The sequence below is a fragment of the Cyprinus carpio genome, chromosome A8 (genome assembly GCF_018340385.1).
Source record: "Cyprinus carpio isolate SPL01 chromosome A8, ASM1834038v1, whole genome shotgun sequence".
Classification (NCBI taxonomy): domain Eukaryota; kingdom Metazoa; phylum Chordata; class Actinopteri; order Cypriniformes; family Cyprinidae; genus Cyprinus; species Cyprinus carpio.
This window is the reverse complement of record NC_056579.1, coordinates 9344123-9364707: the sequence shown is the minus strand read 5'-3', so window position 1 is coordinate 9364707 and position 20585 is coordinate 9344123. Positions and strand designations below refer to the sequence as shown.

At 35.9% G+C, this 20585-nt stretch overlaps 2 protein-coding genes, 1 long non-coding RNA gene and 1 pseudogene across 7 annotated transcripts; 1 reads left to right on the top strand and 3 right to left on the bottom strand.

The window, feature by feature from the left end:
• Positions 1-811: 811 nt before the first annotated feature.
• Positions 812-1468, bottom strand: LOC122145914. The gene is made up of 2 exons (XR_006160639.1): positions 1427-1468; positions 812-1321 (listed from the first exon to the last, which is right to left on the bottom strand). It is a non-coding gene; the product is annotated as an uncharacterized LOC122145914 (long non-coding RNA).
• Positions 1469-2163: 695 nt separating this feature from the next.
• Positions 2164-4668, bottom strand: LOC109059886 (annotated as a pseudogene).
• A 2927-nt stretch (positions 4669-7595) lies between these two features.
• On the top strand, positions 7596-12443 carry LOC109085797 (oxygen-dependent coproporphyrinogen-III oxidase, mitochondrial-like). Of its 3 annotated transcripts, none has more exons than XM_042762017.1 (8): positions 7596-8321; positions 9096-9239; positions 9434-9544; positions 9647-9788; positions 10191-10409; positions 11209-11313; positions 11464-11587; positions 11701-12443. In XM_042762017.1, the coding sequence occupies exons 1-7, from the start codon at positions 7793-7795 to the stop codon at positions 11540-11542; spliced, it is 1329 nt and encodes a 442-aa protein (XP_042617951.1). In that variant the 5' UTR covers positions 7596-7792; the 3' UTR covers positions 11543-11587; positions 11701-12443. The 3 variants fall into 3 exon arrangements, with proteins under 3 accessions (XP_042617951.1, XP_042617949.1, XP_042617948.1); XM_042762015.1 differs by lacking the exon at positions 11464-11587 and having other exon boundaries at positions 7603-8321; positions 11701-11832; positions 11914-12443; XM_042762014.1 differs by lacking the exon at positions 11464-11587 and having other exon boundaries at positions 7604-8321.
• A 2858-nt stretch (positions 12444-15301) lies between these two features.
• Positions 15302-19190, bottom strand: LOC109085802 (transmembrane gamma-carboxyglutamic acid protein 1-like). Of its 3 annotated transcripts, none has more exons than XM_019100297.2 (4): positions 19107-19190; positions 18497-18540; positions 17906-18066; positions 15302-16750 (listed from the first exon to the last, which is right to left on the bottom strand). In XM_019100297.2, exons 2-4 carry the CDS (start codon positions 18504-18506, stop codon positions 16277-16279), a joined length of 645 nt encoding a protein of 214 aa, XP_018955842.1. In that variant the 5' UTR covers positions 18507-18540; positions 19107-19190; the 3' UTR covers positions 15302-16276. The 3 variants fall into 3 exon arrangements, with proteins under 3 accessions (XP_018955842.1, XP_042617947.1, XP_042617946.1); XM_042762013.1 differs by lacking the exons at positions 18497-18540; positions 19107-19190 and adding an exon at positions 18360-18485 and having other exon boundaries at positions 15302-16070; positions 16309-16750; XM_042762012.1 differs by lacking the exons at positions 18497-18540; positions 19107-19190 and adding an exon at positions 18360-18481.
• Positions 19191-20585: the final 1395 nt, after the last annotated feature.

The following is a 20585-nucleotide window of genomic DNA, read 5'->3' as shown; positions in this document are numbered from 1 at the left end:
CAGCAAATAAATGCAGCTTTGGTGAGCATAAGAGACTTCTTTCAGAAACATTAAAAAAATCTTAATTATTCCAAACCTTTGATTGGTAGTGTACATATGATGTTTCAAGGCTTTTTTGTTTTGTTTTTATTTTAAAAAATATATATATTTATTTTTATATTTTAAAGAGGGTTTTGAGACTGTTGTGGAATTAATGATCATGTGCAAAACTATTTTTATTTTTAGATGTCTTGATTTCATTAAAAATGTGAAACATTTAACTTAAGTAAAATATCACAAAAAAACAACAAAAAAAAACAATTCACAAACACAAGATGATACACATTAGACCAGATCCAACTATTTATAATGCCTGTAGCACATGGATACTTGATGCATAACATGCCTATTAACTTTTTTCTTTAACATTCAGATTATGGTTTAATTTGGTATATATGTATATGTAAATGTAAACACACTTTTACCATCCCTAGATTTTATTTTAATGATCCTGCAATTATTATAATATTTTAAAAGTACATATATTCCATATGGTTTCTCAGTTAATATAAAGTCATAAAGATGCATGCAGAAATAATGATAAAAGGAATGCCATTTAAAATAGTTTTAGCTGAAGTATAAACATTTTCCAAAGCATTTTATGTCAGCTGCCCACATACAAATCATTGATCTGCAGCTTTAGGCCTGAACTGCTGCTTTAATATTGTTCCTGCAGACTGCAGTAGCTGTGTAGCACACTGCCCGCAGTGGACACGTGGCAAATCTACAGGATAGCCAGCTATACAAAAAATTAGAATATCTGGTGACTCAGCAGTTTCGCAAAACTTTATTAAATCATCATGGAGTAGCAATTATTTTAAGTGCCTAAAGCTGTTGGGATATCCACTCAATCACCTGTTCGATCTTATTTTGAAAAAGGATGAATGTAAAATTTATAAAAGAAAGCTCCTGTTTGTGTTCCCAACCACATGTTCTTCCGTCCACTGTATCATGGAGATGAGACAACGGAACTTTAAGAAGTTCAATAGAAAAGTATCCATAGATACAGATGAATGGATGACTCTTGAAGCAGTAATCACAGTGATTGCTGAATTGGAAGAACTTCAGATCCTGGTTGTAACAATGGTCAAGTGTGCATTATAAGCTGATCAGTAGCAGTATCCATAGGGGTCACTGAATCGGAAGGGTTTGATCTCATTGACAGTGCAGTGGAGGTCATGCATGCGTCTTGCTCTGCACTCTTCCAGCATGAGTCTGCGTGAGCGCTCTCGAGCTGCCTGCTGTTTCTGCTCTTTTCTCTGTATGCTTTCATTTCAGCCCCCTATTTTACAACAGAGCAAGAGGGAAATGCTTTCACAATGGTTTTAAATAAAATTCTCCCTCTGTTTCCTGATTTTAGAATAATAATATATGGTGGTGAACTTACTGTCTGAAGGCCTTCTCACTCTCCTCTTGGTAGTACACAAAAAACACGCCACTCTCCCACTCCACTCACCTCATCTATCCTATCTTCTTTTAATTGAAGTTCTGTCCCTGTTTCTTTTGGAGCCAATTTTAAAACGACAAAAGCAATTAAAGTGATTGTCTGTGTAATGCCATTAAGTCAATAAGAAATTAAACACACACACACACACATATATATATATATATTCCAGTATTTCACACAGACTTACACTCTACATGTTTCCACAAACTATTTAGACACACACACACACACATATATATATATATATTCCAGTATTTCACACAGACTTACACTCTACATGTTTCCACAAACTATTTAGGGGCACAATGTTTTCAACACTGATAATAATAAGGAATATTATTATTATAAAAAGAAGAAATATGTGACATTGAAGTCTTGAGTAATGGCTGCTGAAAATTCAGCTATGCCATCACAAGAATAAATTACATTTTAAAATATATAAAATCAGAAAACTATTCTTTTAAACTGTAATAATTTTTCACAATATTAGTATTTAACTTTATTTTTAATCAAATAATGAAAATGTAAAAATATAATAATAAAAATATAAAATTAGATTTTATAATGAAATAATTACAGTGTAGAAGGTATTTATATCATTGGCAATTATGTCTTTATAATAATGAAATATAATTATTAATTATCTTTTAAAATAATAATATATATATTTCCTTCATGTTTTATGCCAGTGATCCTTAAATCTGGCTCGCGAGATCCACTTTCCTGCAGAATTTAGCTCTAACCCTAATCAAACACACCTGAGTTTGCTAATAAGTGTCTTCAGGATCATTAGAAAATCACAGGTACTGTAGGTTTGTTTGATTAGAGATGGAGCTAAACTCTGAAGGAAAGTGGATATCGGGAGCCAGGTTTGAGGATCACAGTTTTATTCAGAGGGGGTCCTGGCATCACAATTTCTGGTTAAACGGCTCCCCCTGGTGGACATACCCTGCAGCTCATCCTTTCCATTTCCTGGGCTTTCTGACCTCTTCTTTTCTCCTGCAGCTGCTCTCTCTTCCGCATAAACCACAATCGGAAGGCTAACTCATTCTCCAGACGCTTCTATTCCTCTTCCTCTTTTTTCCTCAGCTCATCCTGAAAAGGAACCAGAAGAAGCAGAAAGGAGAACAGAACAAAAACAGGAAATTAAATCAGTTTTTTATATTAGATTATGGGAGAAATTGGTCTTAAAACCACATCACACCTCTTTTGCTTGCCTCTCTCTCTGCTGCTGAAGTTTGACAAGAAATTCTTTCTGCTGTGTGGCAGAGTGAAAGTGGCATGTGAAGGAGCTCCATTTGCAGACTGGACCCTGTGCTCGTTGCCCTGATCCCATGCTCCCCTTTGGGATGGCCTGGCCTAACTGGGCCTGTTTCGGTGCTTTGGTGGAGGTTTGGGCATGTATACAGACTCAGTGCCAAGGTGGAAAAGATGAGGTAGAATTTTGCCTCGGTGAGGAGACAGGACTCTTGCAGAGATGGAGGCCAGAATCACTTTGCCGTGAAGATGCTCGCTGATTGCCACTGTGAGAAAAACAGGCAAGGGAGGAAGCAATCCTTGACTCTCCACCTCCTTTAGACTCACCAGATCAAACTTTCCATCTTTTTCAACCAAAACCCGTCCTTCCTTTGCTCCCTCATTGTGCTCATTGTCAGGATCTCCTATCTCGCTCTCCTCTCTTGGAGTGATCTTCAGTCTCAGCATTTGTCCGGATAACTCTTACTCTTCCTCTACGTCCCTATAGGAAGCGCCGTTGCTCTCTTGAGCATCAAACTGGCACAGGCACCAGGCACCATCAGGTCAACCAGAGTGTCTTTAAACTGCAGGCGTCTGTGCCGGCTCTGGTCTGGAGGATCCTGGTCTGGAGTTGTTTGTTAGCCTATTGAATCGTATCCAAAATATATTTCTTATCTTCATCAAGCTCTCAAGAAATTAATGGCTCCACGGGCGTTGGCCACCTTTCATCCTCTTCTGAAATAACAATAAATAATGGCTCCACGGGCGTTGGCCACCTTTCATCCTCTTCTGCAAGATCTTTGTCTATCTGAGCTTCAATGTCATTGTCATCAGTTTTCTTTGTTGGAGAAAATAATGTGTTCAGTTTGGGAAAACTCACAATAAAAGGAGTTTGGCATTGTGTGAGTTAAAGGGATAGTTTACCCAAAAAAGAAAATTCTGACCAGAGACTGTTTGGTTTCCCACATTCTTCAAAATATCTTCTTTTGTATTCAGCAAAAGAAATAAACTGAGCGCGAGTAAACAATGACAGAATTTTCATTTTTGGATGAACTATCCCTTTAAGGAGATCATACTTTCTGAAGGGTGAATCAGATACATAAAACATATGTGTTGAATAATGCAGTGCCATGAGACAGTTCTCTGGGTGAGTGAAAGTGTGTATGGATCTGTGTCAGTGGGGCAGAGTAATGCACACACACACACACGGTACAGCATCTGTGTAATGGAATACCACACACAAGAAGACTCTCAGAGACCAGAAGTCTCAGAGATATGAACCGGTTTCTGCCATCATTGCACATTCAATCACTTACCTGTTCCTCACACTTGCTCTCCTCACTGATAAGCCAGTCCAGGTCTTTCTCAAAGTCATCCTCAAAGTCATCTGGAGTGTTCAGGACTGCAGAATCATTCATTGTCTCTTCACTTTCTCACAATAGAAGGATCCTTAGACAAAGCAAATGAAAAATGGAGCACACAGGGAAAAAAAAACCTTCTCCCTTCTGTTTCCAACTGATTTTAGGTGTAAAGAAATTATTATAAATATGTATAATTATTTGAAATAATTATTTGGCCATTTATTAATGAATGTTAGATTTTATTGACAAATTTATATATGCCACCTATATAATTAATTACAATTATATAGGTGGCATATCACATAAATATACAACACATTTGGTAGGCTTGTTGACATGAATGTAGCTAGGGTTATGGAATAAATAAAGCCCAAATGCATTAGTCTCAAAAATTAGATGTCAGAGAGTTTCAGAAAGTGAAACACAGGTGTGTAGACATGGCAACTGATCTATAATGAGCAGAGGTTATTATAGTTAACTAAAACTAAAACCTTTAAAAATGTATATATCGTTTATTAAAATATAACTTGATTTAACTTCATGAATTTAAAAGAACTAAAACTGAATAAAAAACGAACTTAATTAAAAAACACAAAATTACAAAACTTTGATACGCAAAATGTAATAAAAATAAGAACTATTTCTAAATATTAATAAAATTATAATAATATCTCAATGATACTAAAATAACAATGGTCCACACACAGTGGCAATAAAACTAACAATATTCTCCATTGCTGTCCAATGAAAAATATCTTATTTGTAATTCTAAATTGTTATTCATTCGTCTTTTTTATTTTTTTAACCTTAGACTTTGCAGACGCAGTTTATATATTTGAAGGGAAGCTTTATATTTCACGTTGTAAATGCCACATATGGTCATTCCACTAAATGCACTGCAATGCCTAAATAATTATAATTATAATATGAAATTCCCGTGATAAAATAACAATTTGACGAGCATTGAGGCTAATATTACTACACAAAACCTGGTGGTCTTGTCATTGCATTAGATAGTTTACCTATCATCTGCTTTTAGAATACAGTTTTATTACTTTCCATGCCTGAAAATGTATGGAGCTTACCTACAGAACTTAAATTTACATTTAGTCATTTAGCAGACGCTTTTATCCAAAGCGACTTACAAATGAGGACAATGGAAGCAATCAAAATCAACAAAAGAGCAATGATATATAACAAGTCTCACTCAGATTAGTTAGCTTAAACGCAGTACACATAGCAAGGGCTTTTAAATAATATAATAATAAAAAAAAGAATAGAAAAAGAATAGAGCAAGCTAGTGTTGGTAGGTCTTTTTTTTTTTTTTTGCTAATTGTTATAATAAATGAAAAGAAAACCAGATAGAATACAAAAAGATTAGAAATCTAGTTAGATTTTTTTTTTTTTTTTTAAGAATAGAATTAGAATAGTGAGTGCTAAAGTTAGAGGGTCAAATAAAGATGGAAGAGATGTGTTTTTATTAAGAACTGGAAGAGCCGATTCTTGAAGATGGCTAAGGACTCATTCCACTTGCAGAAAACATTTAATTTAAAAGTCCGTAAAAGTGACTTTGTGCTTCATTGGGATGTCACAATCAAGCAACATTCACTTGCAGAACACAAGCTTCTGGGCACATAAGTAATGAAATAATGAATTTAGGTAAAGGGGTGCAGAGCCAGTGGTGGTTTTGTATGCAAACATTAATGCCTTGAATTTTATGCGAGCAGCTATTAGTAGCCAGTGCAAATTGATAAACCGAGGTGTGACGTGTAATCTTTTCGGCTCATTAAAAATTAAATTGTAACTGGATTAATTGTAAAGGTTTTGATAGAACTGGCTGGAAGACCTGACAAGAGAGCATTGCAACAGTCCAGCCTGGACATAACAAGAGCTTGGAACAAGGAGTTGTGCAGCATGTTCTGAAAGAAAGGGCCTGATCTTCTTGATGTTGAATAAAGCAAATCTGCAGGACCGGACAGTTTTAGCAATGTGGTCTGAGAAAGTCAGCTGATCATCAATCATAACTCCAAGGCTTCTGGCTGTCTTTGAAGGAGTTATGTTTGATGTGCCTAACTTGATGGTGAAATTGTGATGAAACAATGGGTTTGCTGGAACCACAAGCAGTTCAGTCTTGGCAAGGTTGAGTTGAAGGTGATGGTCCTTCATCCAACAAGAAATGTCTGTTAGACAAGCTGAGATGCGAGCAGCTACCGATGGATCATCAGGATGGAATGAGAGGTGAGTTGAGTGTCATCAGAATAGCAGTGGTATGAAAAGCCATGTTTCTGAATGACAGAAGATAATGATGCCATGTGGACAGAGAAGAGAAGTGGTCCAAGAACTGAGCCCTGAGGCACCCCAGTAGCTAGATGTTGCGACTTAGACACCTCGCCTCTCCAAGATACTTTGAAGGACCTATCTGATAGGTAAGACTCAAACCACTGGAGTGCGGTTCCTGAGATGCCCTTTGCCAGTAGGGTTGACAGGAGGAGTGGTTAACTGTAGTGTCAAAAGCAGCGGACAGATCCAGCAAGATAAGTATTGAAGATTTGGATTCTGCTTTTTTGAGTGTTAGGGCTTCAACAACTGAGAGCAAGGCAGTCTCAGTTGAATTTCGTCCTGTTTTACTTCCTGAAGCCAGATTGGTTGCTGTCAAGGAGGTTGTTGTGTGAGAAAGGCAGAGACTTTTAAAAGATGAACAGGCTCGTTCAAGTGTTTTTGCAATGAAAAGAAAGAAGGGAAAAGCAGGTCGCTCTAATACTAAAACAACCCTATATATTCGCTTCACGTTAAGAGCAAAAATAATAAATGATAATTCATTAACCGGCCTATATATTCCAGAGATCTGGTCTGTACGCACACCTGTATATTACAGAGCAGGTCGCTCTAATACTCTGCTGGCCTCAGCTTCAAAGTAGCGGGTAACAGGTGTTGCCGTAGAGACGCACAACACGGCGTGTCGTGGGCGCACGCGCATGTTCTTTGTAAATGTAGACGGAAGATCCAGCCAGATTTTATCTGTGATACAGTTAGTGGGAAAATAAGAAAAAAAAAAGTACAGCAAAGGATACTTTGGTTTGTTTGGCAAATTCGTTATGAATAAAAAATAAACTAAGTTTATTTCCTTAATTTCTTTATTTACGTCACCTTATTTATTTTCTACATTGTCTATTCACATATGCTTTTGGCAATATTATAATTTTTAACACCCATACCAAAAAGGTTTTTCTGACCCTGACACTTTTCTAGATTTCGCTTTCTTGTAAAAATCTTGCACTACATTATGAAAAGTTTTTAGAGAATTTACAAGAATTTCCATTTTTCTGCATTAATAGGTATTATACTATTAATACTCTTTTTATTAACTTGGAAGTACATATAACGATTACTATATAAAATAAAGCGCACTACATTATGAAAAGATTTCTTCTTTTTCTTTTTATTAACTTGGAAGTACATATTACGATTAGTTTATACTTTCACGTTTATGGTATATGTAGTGCGTACTAGATTAAATAAAGCACAGGTCATAAGGGGGAAAACTCAATTTCCCACAATACACCTCGAAAAGCCAAGACACGCCTCCGCGGGCGGAACTGTTTGAGGAGCTACGTGCAAAACTGCATATAGTAACTTTTCACCCATTTATGATCCTCTTATCAATTGGCAGCTTGTGGACCGATACAGTTGTTGTCGCTCAGTAGACAAAATGACTTCTGTAGCTTTGTGCACAATAAACAAATCAGCGAGATCAATCGCAAGACTGTGCCAAGCGTCCCGCTCTGCGCATGGCACAGCTGATTTCCACTCTTTCGTAGCCCGTTACTCTACCCTCCGTAAATGTGCCTTTCTTCCGGGAGGAAAATGGTCATTCATAAGAGCAGGAACGAGACAGATGTCTCAAGGGTCGCCGGGGAGGATCTCACTCGGACGGTACGGTAAAGGTGTATTTCTGGCTGCTGGGGCAGCAGCTGTCACCGGGGTCCTGACGGCAGGTGTGAGTCACTTTCAGCGGGCCGAGATGGCAACGAAGGTATCCAAGGTTGAAGAAGAAGAGGGGGACATGAAGTCGTTCATGTCTGTACCAGTCACTGACATCAAGGTCTTAGAGCAGAGGAAAGACGCGATGTGTACGAGAATGGAGATGCTCATCATGGAGACACAGGCTGCATTCTGTAGAGCCCTTGAGGAGGTGGATGGAGGCACGTTCAGGGTGGACAGATGGAGTAGAAAGGAAGGTTAGATCATTTCTGCTGCCCTGGATAAGTCATTTATCATATTAAAAAGTTTTATTTATGAAATAAAAAGACATTTTTGGTTAAATTATAACTTGTGTCGTAACTTTGACTTTATATCTCATAATTTTGACTATATCCTATAATTTCTACTTTTTTATAAATGACTTCCTGTGTAATAATTATGGCTGTTTGTCTCATAATTGAAAATGTGTCATAATGTTTTTTTTTTTGTTGTTGTTGTAATTTCGACTTTTTGTCTCATTATTTCTTATGTCGTAATACTTTCTACTTTACGTTCTACTTTTTATTTCATGATTATGGAGTTTAAGTTGTCCCAGATGACACTATACACTTACACAGTGCACTATGTACTCTACCATCTAGTGGATGAATTTTATAAAAAAAAAAATTTGTCATCCAACATCAAAAGTCGGAAAGCCTTTCTAAATGTTCCTTTTAAAACCATAATGTAATTGGTAAAGTGTCAGGTTTAAATGGCAAAATCTTCTTTTAAATTTTAAAACATTTCATTTTGTTTTAATTGACTTCAAATTAAAATATGATTATTATTAATCATATATATATTATATATATATATATATATATTTGTAATGCATCTTTTTAATGTTGCATTCTAAAGATTATTTAGATATTATTGTTGCAAAAATGTGTGCTTAATTATATAAAAATTTGCTATATTAAAAAGTTAATTGTTCAGAGCATTGGTGTTACACTCTAACAAAACCGACTGCATGTTTCTCATGTCTAATAAAGGTGGTGGTGGCATCAGCTGTGTGATGCAAGATGGGAAGGTTTTCGAGAAAGCGGGTGTGAACGTGTCCGTGGTGTTTGGGAACCTCACTGAAGAGGCCGCCAAGCAAATGCGCAGCCGTGGAAAAGTTCTGAAAGGGAAAGATGGTGAGAGACTGACTTCTCATTTCGCAGTGAATGGAGAGTGTGACAGAAATCAGTTCCGTATATGTTCAGTTCTACTTCTAGTTTTGAATTTTGAAATAAGTTTGAATTTTTGATTTTGAAGTAAGCTTTAGATGACGTGACTTGAAGCTGTTTAATTATTGTCTTTACCGTTTAGCAATATCTCTGTGTTCCAGGGAAGCTGCCGTTCTGTGCCATGGGCGTGAGTTCAGTCATTCACCCAAAAAACCCCCACATTCCCACAGTGCACTTTAACTACAGATACTTTGAGATTGAGGAAGCAGATGGTGAATGTTCTTGCCAAATCATTCAAGGCTTTGAGAAGAGAAATGCTGTTATCTGTGACCACCACCCATCACATTCACTATCCATCTCCCTCCTTGTCACAGGCACAAAGCAGTGGTGGTTTGGTGGAGGAACGGATCTCACTCCTGTTTATATTGATTTGGAAGATGCTGCCCATTTCCACAAGACTCTGAAGAAAGCATGTGACAAGCACCATCCTAAGTATTACCCAGACTTCAAAAAGTGGTAGGAATCTCATTGCTGTTGTGTGTAGTTTGAATGGGGTGTGTTACAGCTGTTACGGGTGTGAGGATGTGTGTGCTGTATGAGCGTTTTATCTTCTGGGTGGATTTTAACTGTTCAGCAGTGATAAGATTTCTCATTATTTACAGCAGTCATTGTTTTGTTTTGTTTGTTGAGTCAACACTTTCATTTCAAGGCATACCTTTAATTTTTTTTTTTTAAATCATGAATGAGACAGATTCTCATTTAAAAGACAGTCATTAAAATCTTTGATTGTTAGTACTTCATTTTTGTATTTTATAGTTTTGTTACATTTAATTTTATTTGTAATTAACTAGATTTGTAACTACATTTTTATTTTCAATATTAGGTTAAAGTCAGTATTTTTATTTTTTTTCTCTCAAGGTGTGACAATTACTTCTACATCCGTCACCGAGCCGAGACGAGAGGCATTGGTGGGATCTTTTTTGATGATTTGGATTCCCCCAATCAGGAGGAGGTCTTTAATTTTGTGAAGAGCTGCGCTAAAACTGTGGTGCCTTGTTACCTGCCCATTGTATACAAACATCTAAATGACTCCTTTACCCCTGAGGAGAAGGACTGGCAGCAAGTCAGGAGAGGCAGGTTGGTTAAAGAAGGAGTCTATGCTGGTGAAGAGTGATTTTTTTTATAAACTACAGGTCAAAAATTTAGGTTCAGTAGTATTTGTTTGGAGAAAATAATAGCAAGGATTGCATCAAAATGATCAAAAGTGATAATAAAGACGAAAAGTTCCATTTCTTTTTAACTTTCTATTAATCAATAAATCCTGAAAAAAATTAATCATTAATTCCACAAAAATATTGAGCAGTGCAACGGTTTTCAACATTGATAATAATAAGAAAAGTTTCATGAGCATGAGCAAGAATCATGTGACACTGAAGACTGGAGTATTGGAAATGAAAATTCAGATTTGCAATTATCACATTTAAAAATATATCAAAAACAATAAAATTTAAATTGTAAAAATAGTTCACAATTGTATTGTTTTACTGTATTTTGATCAAATAAATGCAGCCTTGGTGAACATAAAACTTTCAAACACATTTTAAAAAAACCTACTGACCCCAAACTTTTGAAGAGTAACAGTAAATATTAAATTGCCAGCAACATACAAAAAATATCTTAAAAATATATACAAACAATTAAAATAGTATCTTATGCAAATTCAGTCTATTTTAGTTTCTGTTAAAATAACTCAATATTAATAACGTTAATTAACGTTAATAATCATCATTCAATATTTTATAGTAGTATGATAATATAGCACAGTTATGGCTATATTTATAATTGTCTTTTGAATTGAATTTGATGTTGTTTGTCATATAATATACATGTCATATATAAATGTTCAGCAGCTAACCAAACTCTCTGTGTTTACTAGATATGTCGAATTTAACTTAGTGTATGACAGAGGGGTGAAATTCGGCCTGGCCACACCTGGGTCACGCATCGAGAGCATCCTGATGTCCCTACCACTTACTGCTAGGTAAAGGATTTTGTATTTAGTAAACTTTGTCACATCTCCTACTGCCTGTTACCATGGATCATCCTCTTGAGCTTTTATTTTTCAATATTTTATAGCATTCACTCATAGAATTTAAAGAAATTGACTTTTTTTTTTCATGTTTCCCCTGAGGTCCACTTATAACACAAGTTTTTTCCACACCAAACAACCATTTCTGAAAATGAGCTCATATGATAACCTCAAACAATAAAGGAAAATGGGATTCCTCATGATATGACCCTTTTAAAAACTCAAAGTAATGTTTTAAAGTAAACTTATTTCTTTAGTGTCATTTGAACTGACTTTATTGTATTAATTAATCTATCATTTAATATTACTAACTCACTAGCCATAAATGTTTCATTTCAGGTGGGAGTACATGCATGAGCCCACAAAAGGCAGCAAGGAAGCAGAGATGCTGGAAGTCTTACGAAACCCTAAAGAATGGATCTGATTGAGAGGAAGACCAATTTAACCAGTCATCAATATTGCCATTATTGGGTGAGAACTGTGAAAATGGGGGGGTGGGTTTGTCTCGGGATTAGCTCAGTGATACTAAACATATTTCATACAACTTCTCAGACAGGACACATTCTCATCCTTTGACTTACTGATTGTCTATGCTGTCTGACTGCAGCACTGCACAATTACTGGCTTGGCTGTAATGAACTTTCTATCACTGCCACTGGCTGTATGGATCCACTGGAAATGCAGTGTTTACTCCTGTGACAGTGTTACAGCTTTGTTTCTGCTTGCACTGTTTTAATCATGACTGCTGGTGTATTCGAAACCTGTAATGACTTTGGTATGCTGTTTTTGAATGGATGTGTTAATCACTTATGTCTAAATCTCATGTCATGTTTACCGCGTGCTGATGTAAGCGTCATGCCATTATTGCTTTTCTTACCCTGTTCATTTTCTTAATGCCTCACTTCAAGGCTGTTTTATTTCCTGCCATGTGCTAATACATATCTATTTCTGTACTGCCTTTTTTTCTTTTTCTTTTTTTTAAAAGGAATATTAAAACATGCATTATAATTAGTTGTATTCTCAGGACATTATAATGTTGATATTCTGTGTATTACAAAATAATAAAGTGTTTTTATATACTATTCTGTATATCTGGTCAATAAAGTAGTCAAGTTGTTTACCTAAAAAAAAAAATCAGTTCTGACATGCCATTCATAAATTTTACAAATAAAAAAACTGCATGATATGCATTCAAGTTCACATTTGGCATGGTTAAACAATATTCATCAGATGTCTCTAAAGCAACAGAGCAAACAAACAAACAGCAAGTCACTTTAGCATGCAAATCTACTCAATCTAAGTTCTAAGTAATCTAAGTTACTACCTCTGTGTGCTTGTAAATGTGGTGCATTTTAACATTGATATGTTGAAATGAATTTTAAAGGAAGAACATTAACTGAAGTTGATTAATTTGCATTTATAAAACCTAAAATGAAGTACTTAAACATCCAATACATTGTACATTATGCTATTTTGGTTTCAAAAATTTGTTTAAAAAAAAAAAAGTACAGTAAAACAGTTTTTAAAAACAGCAATAATGTGAATTAAAACAATTCAAAATAATTGTTATCGATTTTAATATATTTTAAAATAAATATATTTATTCCTGTGATTGCAAAGCTGAATTTTCAGCAGCCATTTCTATCATTATGTTATGATTATGTTGATTTGGCACTCAGGAAATTCTCCCTATTATCAATGTTGAGAATAGTACATGAAGAGTAACATCAGAAACTCAGTCAAACTTGCAAACATCATCAGCCTGTATTTCGAAAGATGGCAGTCTTATTTCACATTACCTTTAAAAACATCTAATTTTAGGCAAAGTGAGACTGTTTTGAAGGTTTCTTGAGATAGTGCTGGTGATGTATTTTATTGCATATTTATGTCAGCTGAGCATGTTGTCGATGAACTGAGAATATAAACTGTAGAAAGCCAAAAGGATAAACCAAACAGCATTTGCCATTTTTTATAGTAATTTATCACATCTTACACATGAATTAATATTCCTTTACACATCAATTAATATTTCTTTACAAAGAGCATTGCCCTAAAAAAGTGCATTCACTCATAGTTACTGAATAAGTACATATGCGTTGACTTTTCCAGTATGTTCTCTTTCTTCTTCATAACCCCCACCCCCCCACACCCCCTCCCAACACAAACACACACACACCCATAAGCACACACTTTCCTGATATTTAATACTGAATATTTCCTTGTTGAGTTTTTTCTTCTAATTTTTTTAGGGGACTAAGACTGCTTGTTCCCATAATTTGATCCTAACCTGAAATTCTCTTGGTTTTTGTCTAGTGTAGCTGGGCCTGAGGTGAAAACTAGACTGCGAGTAAGAAATCAGTAATAAATGCGGTAAACGGTGTAAAACACACAGACAAGCCCAACCTAACAGTGTCAAATATCCAAAATTGTTTTTCAACAGTCTGAAGAGACATTTCAGGAAGTAAAATCAGTAACACTTTACCTGAAGCGCATATATGTACACCTTAAAATGCATTGTATGATCTCATGAATAATTGTAACCACAATACTTGCCTTTTCTCTGTTACACTTTTTTTTTTCTTTTTTTTCTTTTTGAAATATTATGTATTAAAACATGATTATTAATTTTAGATGTAACAAGGAATCTGCCAATATTATAACTCATTTTAATTTTGGTTACAATTATTTATAAAAATACAGAATGCTTTACAATGTACATTATAAAACCCTTTATAATATATAAAGGTGTCAGGTTAAAGTGTTACCAAAAAAGTCATTTGTCATGGGTTAAGAGTGATTCTTTGTAGCACACTCTATTTATAGTGGTACACAGCTGCCGCTAACACTTGCATTGTAAATGCAAACATACCACGATTCTGACCCAAAACTATAGTGTGAAAGCAGAAAGCTTGAATCAAACTACTGTTTCAAACAATCAAACCGAGTGTGAAAACAGCCTTCAACACATTCAGATAAAAACAACCAGCATGGTCAAGGTAGTCATAATTGTTATTTTACAACATTCTCTAAGAGGTTAGAGAAAAAAGCAAGTTATTTACCCTAAAACAAATCTAAAAGAGAGTCTGCACACAGCTCATAACAAACAAAAAGCATGCTTCTCGCTCCTTTCTAATTACCTCCATTATAGACAATTCATCTTGCTTTTCCTAGAATTCCCAGCTTGGGATGATTAATATGCCTGTTTAATCCTTGGCCACAATAAAGAATCAATTTCACAAGGCTGTGAACATGTGAACTGCTCCAAAGCTATGGAGAGAAAAGAAAGCACAGTTTGCATAGACCATTTAGTCCACCACGTTTTGCCATTGAACTCACTGTGGCTTGACTGAAACGGCAAACCTCAAACCACACTTGCACAATACAACAGTTCAAGGAAAAGTTCACCCAAAAATGAAAATTTGCTGAAAATGTACTCACTCTCAATCCATCCAAGACACAGATTAGTTTGTTTCTTCATCGCAACAGATTGGGAGAAATTTAGCATTACATCACTTGCTCATCAATTGATATAGCGTTCAGTCACGTGAACAGCTCGAACAGCAAAACATCCATAGAACTGCACCACAAGCCTGTCAATTTTTTCAACTGTTTCACAGCCGCAAATATTTAGATCACCTCTCAAAAGAATAAAACAATGGTATGTGAACAAAATGCAAGTTTTGGCCATTTGCAATCCATTTTAACCACAAGCAGCAATATTCCAATCATTAAACAGTGCTGTTTCTATGCAGTTTCTATATATACAGTTTCTATGGGAAACCATTTAATGTGAAACTTTGCACATTGTGTTTATATAAAATATAAATATATAGCAAAATGGCTACCCACTGCTCCGGGTGTGTGTTCACGGTGTGTGTATGTGTGTGTGTGTGTGTGTGTGTGTGTGTGTTCCCTACGCACTGCTGTGTGTGCACTTGGATGGGTTAAATGCAGAGCACCAATTCTGAGTATGGGTTACCATACCTTACATTCAAATTCATCTACATCTTGGATGGCCTGAGGGTGAGTAAATTTTCAGCAAATTTCTATTTTTGGGTGAACGACTCCACGCAGTATTGTATTTTCCCAGATCCAAATAGGAGTCAAAACCTCACATATGTTGACTTGGTGCCCAGTGAGGCTGATTCAGCATTAACAACCATGATGCTACATAAAATCAGGATTGAATTTGTTTGGTCAATGTTATCAGCAATGTATTATCAGCAAATTCACACTGTTAACTTGTTATCCATTCATCTGAAATGTTTCCAATAGGCTAACTAAATCTAACACACAGTGTTTAACGCCTCAACTAATGAATTTTTTTTTTTTTTTAAATCAACCCAATATCAGCATGTCATTGAGGCTGCGAGTCCAGTGCATAGTCTATGCAATTAAACAGAGATAGTCCAAGTTTAAGTGGCTACTAATAAAGGTTACAATGAACCTTGAATGTCAGTAAACAATACAATTTAAACTTCCTGAAAATATTGTGCATTTTTTTTCCTCTGAATCTGATTATTTACAAGTATATGTTTTAATTGTCCCATGAGAAGCCACAACTGACCAAATGTTCAGTTCATTTCTAAGATGTCCTGACATTCATAGGACTTACTAACTCGAAAGAATGGCTGATGACATTACAGTACTTTGTCATTGGATTTGGGCTTGGATCAGGATTCATGTTGTTACGAGTTCTACGAACATCTCTGAAATCAAAGCAATTCAATGTTTATCAGTATCTGAGTAATAGTACTGAGAATAATGTTAGTGCATTAGTTGTTTTCTCTTCACATTAAGTAAAGAAGTTTAGCTGTTTTGCTAGTGCTGGAGTTGAAAAGCCTGTCACTGAAGTAGTGATGTTGTTAAAAAAATATTTCTAGGATGAGGCTGGATAACATTCCTGGAAGATCTGTCACTTTCCCTGGGAGATGATAACTGTGTTACCGTGGTTACTGATGATGTCTTCATATTGTGGTGGAGGCTCCGCTTCAATCTGTATATCTGTATGGCCCACAGCTTCCTCGTATGAAGGGGGCGGGTCACCCCGACTGCCCCGCCCAGGTGTGAGGTCAGCACCAGGGTAGGCGGGGCTACTGTGGGCACTGATCTCTGAGTGAGGACTGATGTCAGGATGGTAGTCCCGACCCCACTGGTCCATGGACACCACTGATAGGGTTGTGTCTCTTTGTGGACGCCCAATGGCAGGGCTTTGCTGGTATCTTTTGCGTGAGTGGCATCTCCAAACCGTGATGGAAACCACAGCAATGAGCAGCAAAACCAGCAGCAGGGGTAAGATCAGGTACAGAGAATGAATGCCACCGGCGATGGATTCCAGTCCGCCAGGCCTGGGGCTGCTCTCACGCTGGTACTCCTCCCAGAATCGCCTCTGAAAGAGAGAAAAAATAAAAATAAATAAGGATAGTGTCTGCATAAATGTAAATAATAAGCAAAACAAACTTGTTTGTATTGAAAACAAAAACCACACCCTCTTCATTCATCGAGACCAATCACCAAACTTTGCAAACTAACATAAAGCAACGACTGTGCACCATACAGATCTGAACTGAGAACTCCTTTTGCATTTCAGTTAAGTTCCTGAATTTGAATTGAGGGAGCAAAAATGATGTAGAATCTACAATTAAATGAATTAATTTCAAAACGAGATTATGGAGAAAATAAATGTGTAACTAGTAAAGCCTTCCAGTTCAAGTCGAGATTCAAAAAGAAGGCAATTATTAAATTCTGAACTTTGCAAAATTTATCGGATTAAAACTGAAATAGCGATTAGATTAGCAATATGAAGTGCTCAGTTACAAACCATCTGTTGTCAACAAAAAAGAAGCTAAAAGGCTCTCTGAGGTTTTATAACAAAATAAAAACTTGATTGTTTAATATTTGAAAATGAAGAAATAAAGAATGTCATATATATGAGTCTTGTAATTTTAAAGTTTTACTGTTAAATAAAATTATTATTGTATTTTTTTCATAAATTCTTGGTTTTCTTTATTTCTTTTAATATTTGTATTAAGTACAAATAATAATAATCACAATATTAATAATTATATTCACAGTTATCATCAAAAATATTTTTGGCTAAACATGCATGTATGCATATCTACAAACAAGCACATCAAACCTGTACTGATATTTTTTTGTGTGTGTCACAATGATCGGAGAAAAAAATAAATAAATAAAATCCATTATATTTTCCCCCCCAAATCATCCAGCCCTACCCTGGACTCGACAAGAGCACACACTGGGTAAAAACATACTAACTTTATATTGTTCTGTTATTTTGTATAAACAGTGTAAACGCCCACAAGTACATAACTCAAACATCCTTAATTAGAATGATGCATAATTAACCATCCTGAGAAAATGTGCACCCACTGAGCCTTTTCCTGTCTATAATGCTCACTTCCTGCCGATTTTATACAGACTATGTTCCAGCCTAGAGGAAATGCCATGGAGTGTAATGACGGAGAGGACATTGTGTTCAAGTTCATGCAAAAACATAAGCACGCATCTACCCCAAACTCACAGTTTTTTCGTCATTCTCAAACGCCTCCCTGGCTTCTTCATAATTGCAGATTTCCTCCCTGCATTCTCGCTGGATGTTCCCTTGTTTCATCTCCTCCAAGAAGAAGTTTGCTCTCGGGAGCCTCCGCAGCACCGAGTGCGCGGCATCTGCTGGCAGGAACACTGGCAGAGATACAAACAATAAGCACACAGCACAGAAACAAGGAGGGGGGGCTATGACCAACAAAGTGATTTCTTTGAAATGCAGGTTCCTCCCAAGCACAGGGAGCTTGTGAATGAGTAGCCTACTGTTCTTCAGCAATGAGAGTGGCAGAAATAAATCAGATGCTATATTGTGATCCACAATTATCTGATTAGGCATGGATTGAATATTAGAGGCGCTATGTAGGCCAAGACCCCTGTTGATAATCTGTGACTAATACCAATCGGAAATTACAGACAGAAAGATGCATCACCTTCACGTGACAGCCATGAGATCACAAGCTGGCTCAGCATACACACCCACTACATATCTTAGCAACAAAAAACACAAAACGGCATCCTTGAAAATATCACATAGTCTCTAGCAGAACTAAAGTATAAAAAGACTCACCGGCTCCCATAATTCCTGCAGCTCTTCAAAGAAGGAAACTGAACCTAGGGGACAACAGAACAGACGCACAGATTTAATCAACGACCACCCATCTACAGTACATCACTTGTGTTCATGCATTTTCAGTTTCTCAAAGTCAAAACAACAGCAATATTCTCGATGGAATTCGGCATAAAACTCTACAGATCGGTGTCCATATGTTAAGTCACAATAAAACAACAAAAATCTGTCCAAAAACATAAATCATTTTGTATGGCTCAAGGACTGTTAGCTCACTAGCATGGACAGGACACAGTCAATCATTGTCAGCACACGAATAAAAACAGGTAACGTTACGTATACAAAACGACTGTTATTTCACTATACAGAAACGTACAGCTGCCGCCAAGAGACGTTAAAAAAACATGACAGGCATACAAAATTGTGTCACTAATGCAATCTATATACGTGATGACTATCGCCTGAAGCTTGTCGACGCGGTTTTATACATAAAAACGACACAAATTAATATAGCCATCGACGCGCCCGAAGCTTTATGTTTTGTATATACTAATTAGAAAAGGCTGCGACTTTAAATCACATTAATAAAATAAACAAAAACTGTGTTTACCCGCTCCTCCCAAACGCGCCGGACACAGTCCCACTATCCTGATTTGGCGCATGCGCAGTGAGGAGCCAGAATTAACTGGATAGTAAAGAACATGATAGTAAGTTGATGACGCGGGTTGTGGGATATTATGGGATGTAATTACAGAACAAGATTCGTTCTTTTGTAAATCCCTTTTTGTAGCTATTTGAGACAGGAAGGAATTCGTAATGTTTATATCGGATTTTCGGTTATAATGGCTTGCCAGAAAACACTGTGAATATGAGAAACAAGTGACCTACATTATTGCATTAAATAAATCTTAATTAGTTGTGATCAGGTTGTGATAAATAATTTATTCCTGTCATAAATAAATAGTCTTAACTGTTGCTTTTCATCTCATCCTTTTTCTTTTCTTTTCTTTTTTTCTTCTCCATGTTACTCTCTAAAAAAATGGATTTGAATTTAAATGTCACAGTTTTTTTGGCAAAGCAAAAACTGTACATTAGGCTATAGCCTAATCAAATTGTATTAGGGAACAATTTTCGTGTAAAAAATGTAAAACAAAAATGTACAAATAAACAAGCAGCCTAAAAGCAATAAATAAAATGAAATATAAGTAGGCCTAGTTCAAAATAACACTGCTATCACAGTAATCTCGCTCATTTTCTCTGATGTGTGTATTAATCAGCATGAACTCAATTTGTGTCTTGCTACACTATTAACTTGAATAATGTCTTTTTGGGGCTATAGGATTTTTATTTTTCTTCTGTCTCTGATTAGAATTGGCAGTTGCTCCAAGAATTGATGTTTGATTTTTGAATACCTAACCTTGAAAGGCAGTATACGGACATAACACTGTCCAGTTTTTTTTTTTTTTTTTTTTTTTTTTTAAATGTATTCTAGCTAAGCATTTAATGTGTTATGAGATTGTGTGCTTTATTTACAGCTACCTCTCTTGATTTAATGTTTGCTTATATTGTTAGACAAAAATGCACTTATAATGATAACAAAAAATGGCCTTTAAAATCAGTTCAATACACATTCATTTCTGAAACAGGCAGAAGAATGCAATACGCACACACACACACACACACACACACACACACACACACACACACACACACACACACACACACACACACACACACACACAGTATCTCATATTATTCCTGTCTCTTTTACAAAACCCTTGATAAAAAAATAAAAAATAAAATAAAAACTTACTGTTACAGGTCCCGGGCAGTCGGGAAGACTGTAAGCAGTAATCAACTTGACATTAAATGAGAGAGAGAGACAAGAGTTAGTTGTTTCCTTAATGGTCCTCTTTGTTGTCTTTTAATACCCATACACGTTTGCATTTCAGAGTCAGTAAGACACTTTGAATCACAAAATGATTCATAAACATGTTGGTACAAAATAATACACACTGTATAGATCAAATAAACAATAAATAAATAAATAAATAAATAAATGATAACAACCTTAACCAAATGTACAGGA